The following is a 17,570-nucleotide window of genomic DNA, read 5'->3' as shown; positions in this document are numbered from 1 at the left end:
AGATTTTTTTTTTTTAATTTCTTTCTGTTTGAGCTGCAGTGATTTATTTTAAGAAATTTGTCTCTTCAGATATGATTTCATATTTATTGACTTAAAGTAATTCATAATACCCCTTATCCTTTTGTAGCACCTGTAGTGATAATTCCTCTTTCATTCCTAATGTCAGCAATTTACATGCTCTTTTTTGTGGTTTTTAATGTTTTCTTTTTTTGAAAGATTATGAATTTTATTAATCTTCTCAAGGAACCCATTTTTTGTTGATTTTTCTCATACTAATTTGTTTTATATTTCAATAATAGAATTTACATTTTGAGCTTTGGACTTATTGCACCAAATTTCTAAATACTACTATACTTATAAGTACATTAAAACACTCTTCTTCCTTTTTACCTATTATCCTTTGCTTTATTAATGTCATATGTTTTGGATTTTTTTGTTATAAACCCTATATTATTAACATAATAATATATTAAAATGTTATCATTATACTATAGTGTTATAATTTTAGGTTTAAAGAATCATATTATCTTAAATAAAAAATGAGAAATTTTTCATGTGTACTTAACTGTATGTTTAATAGGTCTACTTAAATCTGTAATTTGCATTTGTTACCATCCATAGTCATTTGTTTTCCAGTCAGAAAAGAATCCTTTTTAATATGTCTTGTTTATACCTATTGGCAACCAGTCTTTTTCATTTTTGTTCCCTGAAAATGAACTTATCTTGCCTTTAACTTTTAAATGATTTATATTTTGGAATAATTTTAGAATTAGAGAAAATTTGCAAAGAGAGAACAGAATTTCTGTACTTCCATGTTTCCCTATTTTTAACATCTTGGATGTTTTGTACTTTTGTGTAAACTAATAAATTAACAGTAGTGTAATATACTACAGACTATTTTGAGTTTCACCAGTTTTTCCAGTGTCCCTTATCTGTTCTAAGATCCAATCTAGGATACCACATTATGCTCAGTCATTATTTTTTCTTGGTGTCTTCTCCCATCCTTGACAGTTTCTCAGTTTTTTATGTTTTTTCGTGACCTTCATAGTTTTGTTTAAAAATTTGTTAGCATAAATTAATTCTACAATGGGGTTTCATTTTGATATTTACATACATGCATACAATGTACTTTGATCAAATTTGCCACATCTATGTTACTCTTTCTTAACCCCTTTCTCTCGTTCACCCCTTTTAGCAGTTTTTGGTAGGTTTCAGTATGCTATTTATATACATACAAATATATACATATATGTAATAATGTACTTCGATCATATTCACTTCCCATCACCCTTTCCTTTCCTCCATGACCTTCATAGTTTTGAATAGTACTGGTAAAGTATTTTGTTAAATGTCCCTAAAGGCAGGCTGACCTGTAATTTTCTTCATTATTAGACTGGATTTATGGGTTTTGGCAATGAGTACCCAAGAAATGATGTGCCCTTCTTTAGTACCATTCAGAACAGTTCTATCACTGTAAAAATTCTATCTGCAGTTCCTTTGGACTCACCCCCTTATTGTACCTTCAACCTCTGGCAACCACTGATCTGATCTACTTATCTTATAGTTTTTCCTTTTCCCTTAATGTCATGTAAATAAGTCACACAATTATAGAGCTTTTGGAATGGACTTTATTCACTTTACAAAATTCATCTATTTTGTTGAGTAAATTTGTATAATTTCTTTTAATTGCTGAGTAGAATTCCTATATTTTCTGTATATCATACGTTGCAGGTTTTCTTACTCCCCACCCCCCATTGAAGGTTATCTTCCCCTTCTGTCCCTCCCCCTAAGTTTTTGTCTGTTATAAATCAGGCTGCTCTGAACATTTGTGTGTCTCTTTTTGTGGAAACATAAACTTTCATTTCTCTTTGGTGGATTCCCTGAAATGGGAATCCTGGGTAGTTTATATGTTTAATTTTGAAACATAAAAATAAAACTTCTTAAAGAAAACATTTTGGCATTAGACTTTCAGGCATAACATCAAAACCATGATCCTTAAAGGGAAAAATCAATAAATTGTATTCTATTTAAAAAATTTAAAACTTTGCTGTGTATCAGACACTTTTAAGAGAATACAAAAATGCACTCATCATCTTTCTGTTATCATAACAAATTGAGACAATGAACTTATAAAAATTAAAGGTTTATTTTGGCTCATTGTTTCAGAGATTCCTGTTCATGATTTACTGGCGCATTACTTTTGAGCCCATGAAGAGACAGCAAGCACATCATGGCAGAGAGTACATGGTAGAGCAAAGCTACTCATCTTGTTACTGAGACACAGAAAAAAGGAAGAGGAAGGGACTGGAACCCCACTATCCCCATAAGTGATCCCTGGTAATTGGGAGATCTGTTACTAGGTCCTACCTCTTAATCGTTCCACTTGTTCCCAATAGCACCATGGGCCTTTGGGGGTATTTCTCCAAACCGCAGCAACAGACAAGCCATATACAGAGGAAATTTTTTTTTTTCAGGGAATAATTATTTTAATTTCCCCAATTTTTATTAGCATATTTTCATTGTACAGGGGGAATTCATTGTGCCAATTCCCAATAGCCTTACATTTTACATTGGTTAGATTGCCTCTAGCATCTTCCCCTTACCCAAGCCTCTCCCTGGCCCTCTTAGAGCAATTGCAAGAGTTTCATCTATGTAGTGAAAGCTGTATATCTTATAAAAGACTGTATCCAGAATATATAAGGAACTATTTAATCTCAACAAGAAAACAAATAATGCAAAAATAGGCAGTGGAAATATGGAGGGGGTGAACTTGTTCATCATATATTGTATGCATGTATGGAAACATCACAATAAAATTGCCTGTATTATTAATGTATATAAATTCAAAAGTTAAAAAATAGGTAGATCTCAGTAGATACCTCATCAAAGAAGATACATGGATGACATATATGCCCATAAAAAGATACTCAAAGTCTTTTTTTTTTTTTTAGAGAAGTGTACATTTGAATCACACTTTGATAACACTGCAAAACTATTAGAATTGCCTTTGAAAAAGTTGACAGTATCAAATGCTGGAGGAAATTATAGAACCACAGGAGCTCTTCATTCATTGCTGGTGACAGTTTATAATGGGGCAGCCACTTTGGTGGTTGGGCCTTGAGCTTGCTAGGTAGGTGCTCTGCCACTTTAGCCATGCCCCTGTGGTGCAGCTACTTTGGAATACAGTTTGGTATTTTCTTATAAGCATATATTTTTCCATATGACCCAGAAGTCCCAGATTATAGGTATTTTCTCAGATTAATTGAAAACATACATTCACAGAAAACTATTTTTATTTTTGAATGTATTTTTTTTATAGGTAACAAAGTATAGTTTCACCATTTCTTTTTATTTCATTACTTTCAAAAGATGTTTCTTAGTTTACTACTATATATATATATATATATATATATATATATATATATTTTTTTTTTTTTTTTTGCTGAAAAGCTCCCTGTAATTCTTTGTTACCTTGAAGTATTGCCTACCCCTATTTCTGTGTTCCCCCCACCAAGTTACTGGTTTTACTTGTATTTAAAATACATTAAAAATTCTGAATGTGTCCATGTAAACTTATTTTCATTGTAAATAATTACTTCATTTGTTGACTTTAATTCTGTTTTGAAAAGTCCTTTTTCATTCTGAACACCAAAATGAGGAAATGCTTATATATTTCCAACTGGTCCTGAGGCTGATATTGTCAATAGTTTTTTGGCTAACTAATTATGATGATTGATGACTTTCGTTTACCTTTTGTCATCTGAATAGTTTTCAGTTCATAATGTTAGAATCCTAAGGTATGCGGCTGTTGTGAAAGTATAAAACACTTCTCAATCTGTAGATAAGTTCTGTTCCCAATGGTTGCCCCTTTGTACAATTTTTTCTCACTAGCTTTGCTTCATACTTCTGTATCTTCATATTCACTTAACTTTTCCCCTGTATATCTAGTCTGCTCTTAATCCTTTATGGAGATTTTCTTAAAATCTCATATGTTGTGGGATATTATAGAAATTGCATTTTTGTTATGTAGTTTTTATTTCTTGTTTCAAACATTCAGTGTTTTCCTTAATCCTATCATTTATTTTGATAGTTGTTTTAGTGTTCTTTTTTTATATTGTTATACTGGGTGGGGGTACATTGTGACATTTATAAAAGTTTGTACAATTTATCAAATATATCATACTTGAATTCACCCCCTCTGCCATTCGCCTTCCTCCCATTTCTGGAATAGTTTCAACAGGTATCATTTTTGCATTTACATACATGTGTATACAGTTTATACACTGGAGTCACTCTCCTACCTCTTTTCCCTGCCATCTTCCCGCTCCCACCGGTTCCTGCTGCCCCAGGCAGGACCTGTTTCACCCTCCTGTTCTCCTATTTTGTAGAAGAAAAAAAGAAAAAAAATGACATTTTTGTTTGAGATAAAGGTCCAGGGAGTTTCTTTGTGATATTTCCATGTATATATGTATTGTAACTCCAATTGGTTCATTTCCTCTATTTTTCTTCATTCTGCTACTGGTATCTTTGTTTTGGGGGATCTGTTTCAGTTGACCGATTTCTTCTTGGTTTGGGGTCACATTTTCTTTGTTGGCTATAATTATAGTGAAAAATTATTTTTTGACAAACTAATTCATAATTCATCCATCCTTACCTTTTTTTTTCTCCTTTTATTTTATTGTTTTTACATTTACCTACATGTGTATACATTGTTTGTGCCACCTCTCCTTTTTTTCAATTTGGCGTTATTGCAAACAATGTGGTGTTGAATAACCTCGTGAATGTATTTTGTTCACATTCTGAAATGCATCTTGGTTTAAATTCCTGCTGGTATAGTTTCTTACTTATATATACATATATATATGTGCCAAATTATTTTTAATGAGTTTTGATGACAGCCCTTCTATGTACATGTTTCATATCAGAATGGGCCACATATTTTAGTCCTTTGGTTTTGCAGAAGATTATCACATACTTATCTTTGGCCCTTAACATTGAAGTGAACTCATTTGAATGTGATTCTTGGAAAATGCTTTTCACACAGCTAGATGCCAAATGTGGCTATTGGTCACTTTTTGTTTGTTAGATGTAAGAACAGTCACAAATTCTTCTTAGCTTTTGTTTTTGTTTCTTCGAAACCCGTGATAAATGTAACAATCCATTCATTCTTAGTTCGATAGCTGTACAAAAACAAATTGTAAACCAGATTCGGCCCATGAACAGAAGTTTACTAACTTCCACCATGGAAGAAAAGCTCTACAAACAAAAGCCCTAACAAAGTTTAAAAACAAGATACAAAAGGATCAAGATGATTCAAGAGTAAATTAACTGTCTGTTCAAATAAAATTCAGCATTCTTTAAAGAGTGATAAATACTGACAATCAACAATACAAAGTTCACATTATCCAGCGACTAATCAAAAATTACAAAGAACACAACAGATTATCCTGTGATACAGGTATTCAAGGACCTTCTAAAGGCTAAGGACAGAACTTAAGCACTGAGAAAACACTCATCCTAGGCTTCACACCAAGACTGAGGTAGCAGAAGCAGTCTTAATTTAAGCAGTAATAATTTAAAATCTCTGATTCAGTGAAGGTAACTACTGTAGTAACAATAGGACACCAAACTCAGCTTGATTACTGACTAGACTGACTTAATCCCTGCCACTCCTAGCCCAATCCAGACATATATGAGCTGTTTGAAAGAGGAAGCGTACTCATTTCTGAGCATAAATACTATTCACTTTGGTCTTTGTTGTCTCCAGCATCAGGTATGTAGGGGGGAGTTTTGAGAGAAACTGTTATCAGATATGGGACAAAAAGGTCAGACAAGATTGTAAAGACTGAGAAAAGATTAATGGTAAAGGTAAGCACTATGATCCCTCCAGAAGTAGATATCTTTTGTCTAGAGTATCTACTGAGCAATAACACCGAGAGGGACAATGCAAACAAAGCACACCCGTCTTCCTCAGGTGATAAGTTTGAGACCAAAGTTGAGGAAGTAGGTAGGTGGAATTTGCAGGTCAGTAATACTAAAGTGGAGGGAGCTGCCCATAGAAAAAGCTTCAGAAATCTGCATAGGAAATCTTTTGAGTCTTTGGCTGGATGTCAAGCTATATGCATACTAACATAAACATACATGTTGCCAGTAAGACTGGCAACAGAATAATTAGCAGAAAATTAAATATGGTTAGCAGAAAGCTGAACACCTTTCAGAGATTATGCAAAGTTGAGAGATTTATGACTTCCAATTAAGTACAATGAAAGTACGACATAGAAAATCTGGAGCATTCAGTAAAAACCCAAGAAATAAAATATCTTCAAAGTTAGGGTTAAGCAAGCCAGGAGTCAGAAAATGTTTGCTGTAAATAATGAGGTAGCAAGGGCTGGTAGAGTGGATCAAGTGGTAGAGCGCCTGCCTAGCAAGCATTAGGCCCTGAGTTCAAACCCCAGCGCCACCTAAAAAAAAAAAAACAAAAAGAGTAAGGTAGCCAATATTTTAGACTATGTGGGATTGAATCCAGGGCCTTGTGCATGCTGGCCAAGCATTCTACCACTGAGCTGTATCATCAGCCCTCTAAATATACATTGCCTCCCCCCTCACACACATATAGCTGTTTTTATGTTTGTTTAGAATTTCTTCTTTGTTGAATTCCTCATCTGTTCATGTTTATATTACCGATATTTTCCATGAAATCCTTTAATACATTAATCATAATTATTCTAAGTTTTATGTCTTAATGTTCTGACATTAGATTCATTTTTGAATGTAGTTCTGCTGTATTCTTTGTCTTTGGCCAGTGGTTGTGATTTTTTTTCCATTCCTGATAAATGACAATACACAAACACACTGAGCTGAACCACCAGCCCTCTAAATTCACACATACACAATTTTTTTTTTAAGTTTTCTAGTTTATGTATGAGGCTAATCTAGTACCAATTAGTTTGTCATGGTGGAGGTGGAACTCTGTTTAGCAAACATTAATAAGAATGTTTTTAGACTTATGATATAGCATTAAACCAATAATTGTTGATTTTATCTGTCAAATCTTACGCCCTGTAAATTTTTTGTTTTTGTAGTATTTTTTAGAGGTATTAGCAGGATATATAAAGAAATATAATAATTAACATTTGATTCTGGCCAGCATCTTGAATTCCTACTGTGTGCCCCAGACTTTGTACATCTTGCTGGGGATAGATAGTAACTGGTGAACTAAAGGCCAGGGTCCTCAGCTTATTATGTGTATCAATTATCTATTGATATATAACAAATTTCTCTTGTAATCCTAGCTACTTAGGAGGCAGAGATCAGGAGGATTGTGTTTTGAAGCTAGCCCCTGGCAAATAGTTCGTGAGATCCTGTCTTGAAAAATCCCATCACCAAAAAGAGCTGGTGGAGTGCCTCAATGTGTGGGCCCTGAGTTCAAACCCAGTACCGCAAACAAAACCAAACAAACCAAAATGCTCTTAAAGTTAAGTGATTTAAAACAACATTTATTGTCCATTGGTTAGAAATTTGGGGATGGTTTAGCTGAATCCTCTGGCTCAGTCTGTGAATATCCTGCAATCAAGATGTGGTTCAAAGCTGTAGTCACCTTGAGCCTAGATTGGTCATTGCATTTCCAAGCTCACTTATATAGTTGTTGGCAGGATTCAACAATCTCATTAGGTCCTTGTGACCTCAGCTCTTCACTGACTGTTGGCTGCAGACTGCCTTCAGTTCCTTTAATGGGCCTCTTAGTAAGGCAGCTTACAGTAGGATACCTTGTAGCATCAGAATAAGCAAGCAGAAAAACTGCTAGCAAGACAGAACTTTCAGTCATTTATGTAACCTTAAAGTGAAATCTGCTGGGTGCTGGTGGCTCACATGTGTTATGTTAGCTATGTGGGAGGTCAAGATTGGGAGGCTTGCCATTAAAGGCCAGTTTGTGCAAATAGGTTATAAGTCTCCATCTCCAAAATAACCAGAGCAAAATGGGCTGGAGGTGTGGCTCAAGCAGTAGATCACCTGCTTTGCAAGCATGGAATCATGAGTTTAAACTCCAATGCTACACCCCCCCCCAAAAAAAAAAAGAAAGTGAAATCTTACGACTTTTGCCATTATTCTGTTTATAAAGCAAGTCTCTAGGTTGAGCCCACACTCAAGAGGAGGAGATGCCATAAGAGCATGCATCCTAAACCCAGGGTCATTGGCAGCTATTTTAAAGGCAATCCATGACAGCATATTACATATTAAATAAATAATTGTAATTGGATCTATAAAATAATGTAAGAGAATTAATATATACTATAATAATTTGCTATGTGCTTTACTAAATGCTTCATACAATTTTATTTCAGCCTTTTCCAGCATTCTCTTGAAGAGATAGGCTGTATTATTACCATTTTACATGCAAAGAAATTGATACTCAGTTAGGTTTCCCAGCCATATTTAGCAGAACTAAGACTTCAGCGTAGGAGCTGCTAATTATAGCACCCATAATTTTAGTATGCTCACCTTATCAGCATTAAAATAAATGTACCTTTTACTAAGTACCTCTCATGTGCTAAGCATTATAGTCCTATATATAAATATATAAAAATGTGTATATGCATACATACATATACATATACACCTCTTTTAGTCTTCACAGCAACTCTGTTAAAACTCCTCATCTTTCTCTGGCTTCTTTATTTAGGATAGTACTTAAAAATTACTTATGATATATGTATTGTTCCAGACAATCTGTCTAAATACCAAAAGAATTGGAACCATTTAAATACCTTAGTACCTTTAAAAAGTGATATTATTATGTTTTGCAGTACGGGGGCTTGAACTCAGGGCTTCATACTTGCTAGGCAACCACTCTACCACTTGAGCCATGCCCCTAGCCCTTTTTGGTTTTCAGATAGGGTGTTGTGCTTTTGCCCAGGGAGGCCTTGGACTGTGATCTTACCTCATCTCCAAGTAGCTGAGATTATAGATATGCACCACCATGCCTGGCCTAAAAGTGATGTTACTAATTAAATAATTTGAGATGGAAGCTTGATATGTTTCAATCCGTTTAATATTTTGCAGAAGGAAGGGTATTTTGTGAATTCCAAACATGAATAAATTCATAAATACTTGAAAACAACGCACTTTGAGAGAAGATGTCAACAAATAGCACCATAAATTTAGGCCAGAATTTAGCTTATTGTGATGTATGTGTGTATGTAACTAATGTTGAAATATTTTCACTAATACTTGCCCAAATTAGTTAAGTGGATTTTATATCTCTCAAACTGTCTTCTGTCACACTGTTGTCTTTGGAAAGTGAATCTTTTAGAGGAGAAAAATTAAAACAATGTGAAGGGAAATTATTTTTCATGGTTAAAAGATAAACATAAGACTGTTGGACTTACGGCCTTTCAGACCGGTTAGTTGGTCTGAAGTATATTGTATGATAGATTGACAAAAATAAATGATTTTACTTTTGAACCATTTCCTTTAGAATAGTACTTTCACTTTCTGTATCCAGATTTGCTGTCTTAAGTGGGGCATAAAGGCAGTTTCTGTGGCATATGTTATACTTTGTCATGTATATTTTGACTTCACTCACTGAGTCATTCATTTATTCAAAACTTTTCATTAGCACCTACTAATGGTCCAAGAATTTGGGCTACATCATTGAACAAAATGAACAAAATTTATGTTTTAATCTTTAATATGGTTCAAGCAAGGAATAATCATAATAAGTAAGCAGGCATTATCAATATAGAAGATAATTCTATATTGCTCTTTTAAGTCATTCTAAGAAAAACTATATAGAAAACAACTCATTTTCCAACCTGGCTTGGTTTTGTTGATCCTATTTAAAAATACTGGCTAAGAACAGTAAAGTAATGGGAAGCATTCCCTTCAAAAACAGAGTTAAAATGATGCTATTAATTAAGAAATTGACCATGCTTGCTCCTTTAATACTTTCTTGCATTTTGTAACTCCCATAATTTCAATATTACTATAAAATGTAGTAATTTAATATCTTAGATATTTTTGATGGTGTTTTATTAAAATCCAAAGTACTTTGTGTAACAAAATTTATGTTTCTGTAAACTTTTGTTATTATTATTCAAATTCTCACTTTTCTTGGCAGTGAACACTTGTGATAATTTTTGTTACAATTCTAAGTAAAATATTTCAGCATATCTTATTATTAGCTATTTAAATTATTCTTCTTGAGAAAGCTGTCATTTTTTGGTTGTTTGTCATAGTTGTCCAAGTTTATTTTTGCTGTGAAGGGAAACATAATATTTTGATATCATGTATATGCATATATATCTTAATATTTTTGAATTAACTAGAATATGTAACAGGTTTATAGCCAAGGCAATACTCAGTCAAAAGAACAATGCTGGAGGCATCACGATACCTGACTTCAAACTATATTACAAAGCAATAATGATAAAAACAGCATGGTACTGGCACAAAAACAGACATGAAGACCAGTGGAACAGAATAGAGGACCCAGATATGAAGCCACACAACTATAACCAACTTGTCTTGACAAAGGAGCTAAAAATATACGATGGAGAAATAGCAGCCTCTTCAACAAAAACTGCTGGGAAAACTGGTTAGTAGTCTGCAAAAAACTGAAACTAGATCCATGTATATCACCCTATACCAAGATTAACTCAAAATGGATCAAGGATCTTAATATCAGACCACAAACTCTAAAGTTGATACAGGAAAGAGTAGGAAATACTCTGGAGTTAGTAGGTATAGGTAAGAACTTTCTCAATGAAACCCCAGCAGCACAGCAACTAAGAGATAGCATAGATAAATGGGACCTCATAAAACTAAAAAGCTTCTGTTCATCAAAAGAAATGGTCTCTAAACTGAAGAGAACACCCACAGAGTGGGAGAAAATATTTGCCAGCTACATATCAGACGAAGGACTGATAACGAGAATATATAGGGAACTTAAAAAACTAAATTCTCCCAAAACTAATGAACCAATAAAGAAATGGGCAAGTGAACTAGACAGAACTTTCTCAAAAGAAGAAATTCAAATGGCCAAAAAACACATGAAAAAATGCTCACCATCTCTAGCAATAAAGGAAATGCAAATTAAAACCACGCTAAGATTCCACCTCACCCCTGTTAGAATAGCCATCATCAGCAACACCACCAACAACAGGTGTTGTCGAGGATGCGGGGGAAAAAGGAACCCTCATACACTGTTGGTGGGAATGTAAACTAGTACAGCCACTCTGGAAAAATATTTGGAGGCTACTTAAAAAGCTAGACATTGATCTACCATTTGATCCAGCAATACCACTCTTGGGGATATACCCAAAAGACTGTGACACAGGTTACTCCAGAGGCACCTGCACATCCATGTTTATTGCAGCACTTTTCACAATAGCCAAGATATGGAAACAGCCAAGATGCCCCACCACCGATGAATGGATTAAGAAAATGTGGTATCTATACACAATGGAATTTTATGCAGCCATGAAGAAGAATGAAATGTTATCATTTGCTGGTAAATGGATGGAATTGGAGAACATCATTCTGAGTGAGGTTAGCCTGGCCTAAAAGACCAAAAATTGTATGTTCTCTCTCATATGTGGACATTAGATCAAGGGCAAACACAACAATGGGATTGGACTTTGAGCACATGATAAAAGCGAAAGCACACAAGGGATGGGTGAGGATAGGTAAGACACCTAAAAAACTAGCTAGCATTTGTTGCCCTTAATGCAGAGAAACTAAAGCAGATACCTTAAAAGCAACTGAGGCCAATAGGAAAAGGGGACCAGGAACTAGAGAAAAGGTGAGATCAAAAAGAATTAACCTAGAAGGCAACACACATGTACAGGAAATTAATGTGAGTCAACTCCCTGTATAGTATCCTTATCTCAACCAGGAACACTTGTTCCTTCCTATTATTGCCTATACTCTCTCTTCAACAAAATTAGAAATAAGGGCAAAATAGTTTCTGCTGGGTATTGAGGGGGTTTGGGGGGAGAGAGAGGGGGCGGAGTGGGTGGTAAGGGAGGGGGTGGGGGCAGGGGGGAGAAATGACCCAAGCCTTGTATGCACATATGAATAATAAAACAATTAAAAAAAAAGAATATGTAACAGGTTTAACATACAGTATGATAGAATTTTTCATTGCTACATATGGTGTCATAATAAAGTATTATTAACTCATGTTAATACCTACATTTTTTGTTGACTTAAATCGAATCCCAGGCCATTAGAATAAATTTATTTTTCTTTATTTCTTCTTTTTTGAAACAGGGTCTCATTTTGTAGACCAGGCTACAAAATCAAAATCCTCCTACCTAAACCTCCAATGTTACGATTATGGACATGGGCCACCATGCTCAGCTTTTATTGTTTAAATCAGGAAGCCCTAGATGTCGCTATTGTTTCTACATGAGATGAAAAGTAGACCTCACATGACTATGTCTTTTACCAAAAACATTAAATAGATTTTATTCTTCTGTTTTGGATAAGCAGATGGGGGATACCTGAGATTAGAGAAACAGGGTTTTGAGAAAGTTTTTAAAGAAAGAACAGGATAAATATGGAGTCAACAAAAAGAGTGTCCATGCTAGTTATTTGGATTATTGCCTTTTTATTTGATTTTCACATTCTCAGCAAATACAGTTTTTTAAATTCCATGTTTAGCCAGTATAAACTAGGAATGTTGAAATAAATATTATAGGAATAAATGAGAAGGAAGCAGAGAATGTTTCTAGTATATTCATTTGAAGAGATTTTCTTCTATTTGAGTAGTGGTCATTTAAAATTGCTTGAAATTTGAGGCTCAGAAGCAGAAAATAATGGTCCTGTTTTTTCATTTTTTTAAGACTCTCCTCCAACTTTTCTAGTTAATCTTTTAATAAGTGCTTAATTAGAGGTGGTATTCACCTCACATTTAATATCATGCAAACTGGAAGTGTTTCTTAGGTTTTTTTCCTTTTACAAGAAACTCTGTGCCTGGGCATATGGTTTGATATAGTATTGTCAAATGGTTTTAAATTAAGACTTTTGCCTCTGGATTCTTCGAGGAGAAAATAATTTTGTTTCCAGGAGAATTCTAAGCACAATGATGGAGAAATAACAAAGTGAAACCCTTAACCTAGGAAAGAATGTGTAAAATGCTTATTAACAAAAGCTTTAACAGGTAGTAGATTTCTGTTGTAATTGTTAGTGTTTCTTATTAGTGTATATTAATTGTACAAAATAATGGGTTTCATTGTGACATTTTTATGTATCCATTTTCATGATGTACTCTGATCATATTCACCCCTCATTGCTGTGGTCCAGTCTGATCTATTTGAAACTTTACTTGTGATGTTTGGAGTGGTTGCTGGCTGGTTAATGCTATGATAACCTGTGATGCTGTAATATGCACTTTAGTTTTAAAATTTATCCAAAAAGTAACAATTTGCCTGTAACCTGCAGAGTTAAGTTGTAAAATGACAGCGGAGGAGTGCAATGGAGTGTGTGTGTGTGTGTGTGTGTGTGTGTGTGTGTGTGTGTGTGTGTGTGTGTGGTGGGGGGAATGAATTCTTTCACATAGAGAACATGTTTATTTTTGGTTTGTTTGAGATAAGGAACATGTTTGCCTGAAGGAATTATGTATACAAATTGCTTTTAATTTGAAGATAGTATCATTTAATTTCCATATAAAAGCAATTGCACAATAATATAAGAAGGAAAAGTGGTGACAGCACTCAAAGAACTTTTAGGCTTGGAGTTAATTAATCTGTTACCTGGTAGAGTCTTAGTATGCAGATTTAAAGTTTACTTTTTAACTTGTTATTAGGCAATTAGATTATCTTTCAGTCTCAGTCTGTTGGCCATTCAACACCAATGCATTTCCTTTAACTGTGTATCTCAATATGTGCTATTTTACATATCCTAAATAATTTAAATACATTTCTTACTCTTTCCACAGCATGTAGAGACCGTGAAACAAAAGGAGAGTAAAGCTTCCTATTTAAAGCAACGGGAAGATCTGTTTGAGAATTCACCCTAGGACTACCAGAGAAGACTTAATTTGTTGAAGCATCATGTGTTGAAACAACAGAAGTCTATGCACCTGTGCACTACCTAGAAACAGAGTTACAATGTTTTCAATTCTTTGAACTCCAGGAAGCCAGGAGAGTGAGTTGAAAATCTGAAAATGCGGCCATGGACTGGTTCCTGGCGTTGGATTATGCTCATTCTTTTTGCCTGGGGGACGTTGCTGTTTTATATAGGTGGTCACTTGGTTCGAGATAATGACCACCCTGATCATTCTAGCCGAGAATTGTCCAAAATTCTAGCAAAGCTTGAACGCTTAAAACAGCAAAATGAAGACTTGAGGCGAATGGCTGAATCTCTCCGGTAGGTTCTAAAATAGTGAAGGAAGAATGATGAAATATTGAACTTTGTTTTATGTATAAGACTTCATTCAGCTGTTGAAAAATAGCTAATAATTTCCATAAACTGCTGTCTTGGCAAAATGTTAAATATTTTAGTAGGGTATTTTTTTTATACCAGTGATACTTCTATATATTTAGTATAGAGAATGTCTACAAAGTGGCAGATCTTATTTTGCATATGAATCTTCATATAGAAAAACTGCCACTTACATACTTATATTTCATTTACAATTGTGTTTAGCATTGTGATAGTTTTGCTATATTAAGTTCAAAGTTTGTATGATTTAATTATCATATATTAATTTTTTTAATCATGGATTTTAACAAAGACTATAATTTTGGGGAGGCTGAGTTAGTCTATACCTTCTTAAAATGAAGAAACAAAAATTCATTGTTAAATAAAACAACTGGATCTGAAATGTGGAGAATTATTATCATTGTTACCTCCTGTCTATAAAAAATATGACCTATGTTGTCTTGAAGGCATCAATTATTTAGAAAACCAGAGTTCCCTATCTTTGTGGAAAAGGTAACTATAGCATTACATAGGTGATTTCTATATTTTTTCAAAGTTACTGAGTTTACAAGTTGTCTAAAAACTTCTAATTCTTCCACTTTACATATGAGGATAATCATATATGTCACGCTTGATGTCTCTAAAAAAGATGTTGATGCTAGAAATGAAGATTTGAAGTTTTTTGATGATAGAGGTAGAAATTGACCCTAAGAGGAAGCAAAAGCAGAAAGTTAATTTCTTTTTGAGAAACAGATATATAAGTGAGTGGAAAGTAGAATCATCTAGTTGTTCAAAGTATCATAAGAATATTTGGGGAAAAATAGTGGAAGAGAGTCATGTTATGGATACTGAAGAACATTATATAAAGGAAGAAGGTAGTTGCCTGTGTTACATATCCTTGAGCTATAGAAAGGATGCCTATGCTCTTCCCATTCTCATGGTTTCCTACCTCATCACATTTTACTCTGTCTTTAGAATGCAGATCTTTCCCTTTGTCTATTTCTGTCATTAGACAAAATATAATTTGTCAAAACATTATATTATTTTTGGTCTTTATATATTCTATGAAGACAATGCTAGGTGTTAAGAGTTTTACAAAAGTGAAGGAACCATTATTGTTTTTTGCAGTAGTTGTATCAATCAAAAGCTACAAAGTGGTTATAGATTAGAAAGTGAACACATAATTTCTTGAATTTGTATGTCATTTTACTGGGGGATAATCAGAGAGGTTTCTGGATGAGGTGGTCTTTCAACAGAATCTTATAATAAGTCATTCTTTTATTTTGGCTGTCCTAGGGGTTGAACTCGGGGCCTTACCCTCACTAGGCAGGTGCTCTATTACTTGAGCCACGCCTCCAGCTGTATTCAGTCATTCTTTATGGGACATGAAGATTGATAATTTAAGGATTATTAAATTAGTTATCATTTATTGAGAATCTCTTATATATTTTGCATGGATTATGAGATGCTAATTCTGTTTTCATAATCATTTCACAAATGAGGAATCATAGAGTTAAAAGGTAATGTAACTTACCCAAAGTCATAGTTTAAGTGGTAGAACTTTCTTTGAATTTTGTATGACTCCAGAGTCTGAATTCTACATTGCCTCCTTGAGCAGAAAATAGAGAAATATCAATTTCAAAGTCTTAGCTGCTGATCAAGTTAATTTTGACATTTGATTTGTAGTAAAATCATGTTCTATATCATGGGAATTTTACTCCTCAGCGATTTTGCTTTATTTTAACAATTTAGGCTAAACAATGGTTGCTAATTTTTTTCTTTGTTCTATTTTCAATGCTGGTATTTATCTTTGTTTATTTCTGATTGCCAACTGTCTAGTTTTTGTTGTATGAAAGAATGCTTGCCTTTAGATGGATTATTCCTTTAGCAGGATAATCATTGGATCTCTTAAGTCATTCTCTTTAGATTTGTATATATTGAAATTAAATTTTTAACTACTACATTTAAGTGTAGAGACAACCTCTAAGAGCTGAAATACTTAATGTTGTGCTTTAACATCATGTAAATACAGTATAGAAACACAGACTTTAAAAAGACAAGCCTATTTTATATAGTCATATAATTTCAATACAATAAGTAAATGGTTATTTTCCTTCATTAGGGAAGAAAACCTTCTCAGGCTCTTCCATAGACTTTACTGGTATAGGCATTTGTGTGTTATACAAAAGGAAGACTGAGGAATCACAAGAGGTCTTGCAAGAGGGCAAGACCAATGATTATAAGGCCTCCTGAGGCTAAGCATCAGTAATAGCACAGTGTCACTTCTGACAAATCCTGTTGGTCATTCCAAGTTGAAAGGCCGACTCATACTCAAAGATAAAAGAAATAGGTTCCATTTCTTAGAGGAATTGCAAAGAATTTATAGCCATATGTAGCCCACCATTCTTACCTGCAGGAGAAAGCTTCAATAGATTAGAGTTTAGACCTGATTGGTAGACAATAGAATGGTAGTTGGTTTTTAGCAGAGTATAGACAGTGAAAATGACTGAGGGAATATAAATTTTCCAGTGGATTTGGAGATGTGCTTGACTGGAGTTGTAATTTTATACAGTATTAATCTAGCCATGAAGTGAAGCATACTTTCACTAATACTAGTGTTTGGTATCTGGCTTTGGTACTTAGGCTTCCTACAAGTTTGAATTTGGCTTTACCCAGACTCTTGCTTGTTAATTGCTAGCACCTTGGGCACACATATAGTGGGCTTTCTTTTAAAACCTTAAAAATTGTCATTTTCTTGACTGTTTCATTTGTTTTATAATCTCTTAGCCTTTAGTAAAGTTAAATTGCTCTCACCCCATAGAATTTTTGTGATCATAGAATTTCTGTCTATTATATGTCTATTTTCTGTTTTATTCATTTTTACTTTTAGTTTGATAATTTCCTGTCTTATATCCTCTTTGGGATTTATTTTGTTGTTCTAATTCTTTTTGGAAAGAAGTTTGTATCATTGATTTTAAGCTGAATATCCCTTATCTAAAATGTGTGGGACAAGAGTGTTTCAGATTTTAGTTTTTAAGAATATTTACATTCCTAATTCCAAAATGTGAAATCTTAAATTCTCCAAAATATGAAACTTTTTTTTTTTTTTTAAATGAGGCAGGGTTTTGCTCTTCAGGCCAGGCTAT

The 17,570-nt window shown here is 33.9% G+C and overlaps 1 protein-coding gene across 6 annotated transcripts in view; it reads left to right on the top strand.

Moving 5' to 3' along the window:
* Positions 1-17,570, top strand: part of Fut8 (fucosyltransferase 8) — a 289,757-nt gene that overhangs the window by 128,220 nt on the left and 143,967 nt on the right. For all 6 annotated transcript variants that reach the window (XM_074067766.1, XM_074067767.1, XM_074067768.1 and 3 more), the window contains exon 3: positions 13,940-14,370. In XM_074067766.1, the coding sequence (XP_073923867.1) occupies positions 14,168-14,370 (203 nt within the window). In that variant the 5' untranslated portion in view covers positions 13,940-14,167. The remainder of the gene's footprint in view (positions 1-13,939; positions 14,371-17,570) is intronic.

Source organism: Castor canadensis, chromosome 3, assembly GCF_047511655.1.
Source record: "Castor canadensis chromosome 3, mCasCan1.hap1v2, whole genome shotgun sequence".
Classification (NCBI taxonomy): Eukaryota; Metazoa; Chordata; class Mammalia; order Rodentia; family Castoridae; genus Castor; species Castor canadensis.
The sequence above is the reverse complement of the archived record's forward strand: the minus strand, read 5'-3'. Positions and strand labels throughout refer to the sequence as shown.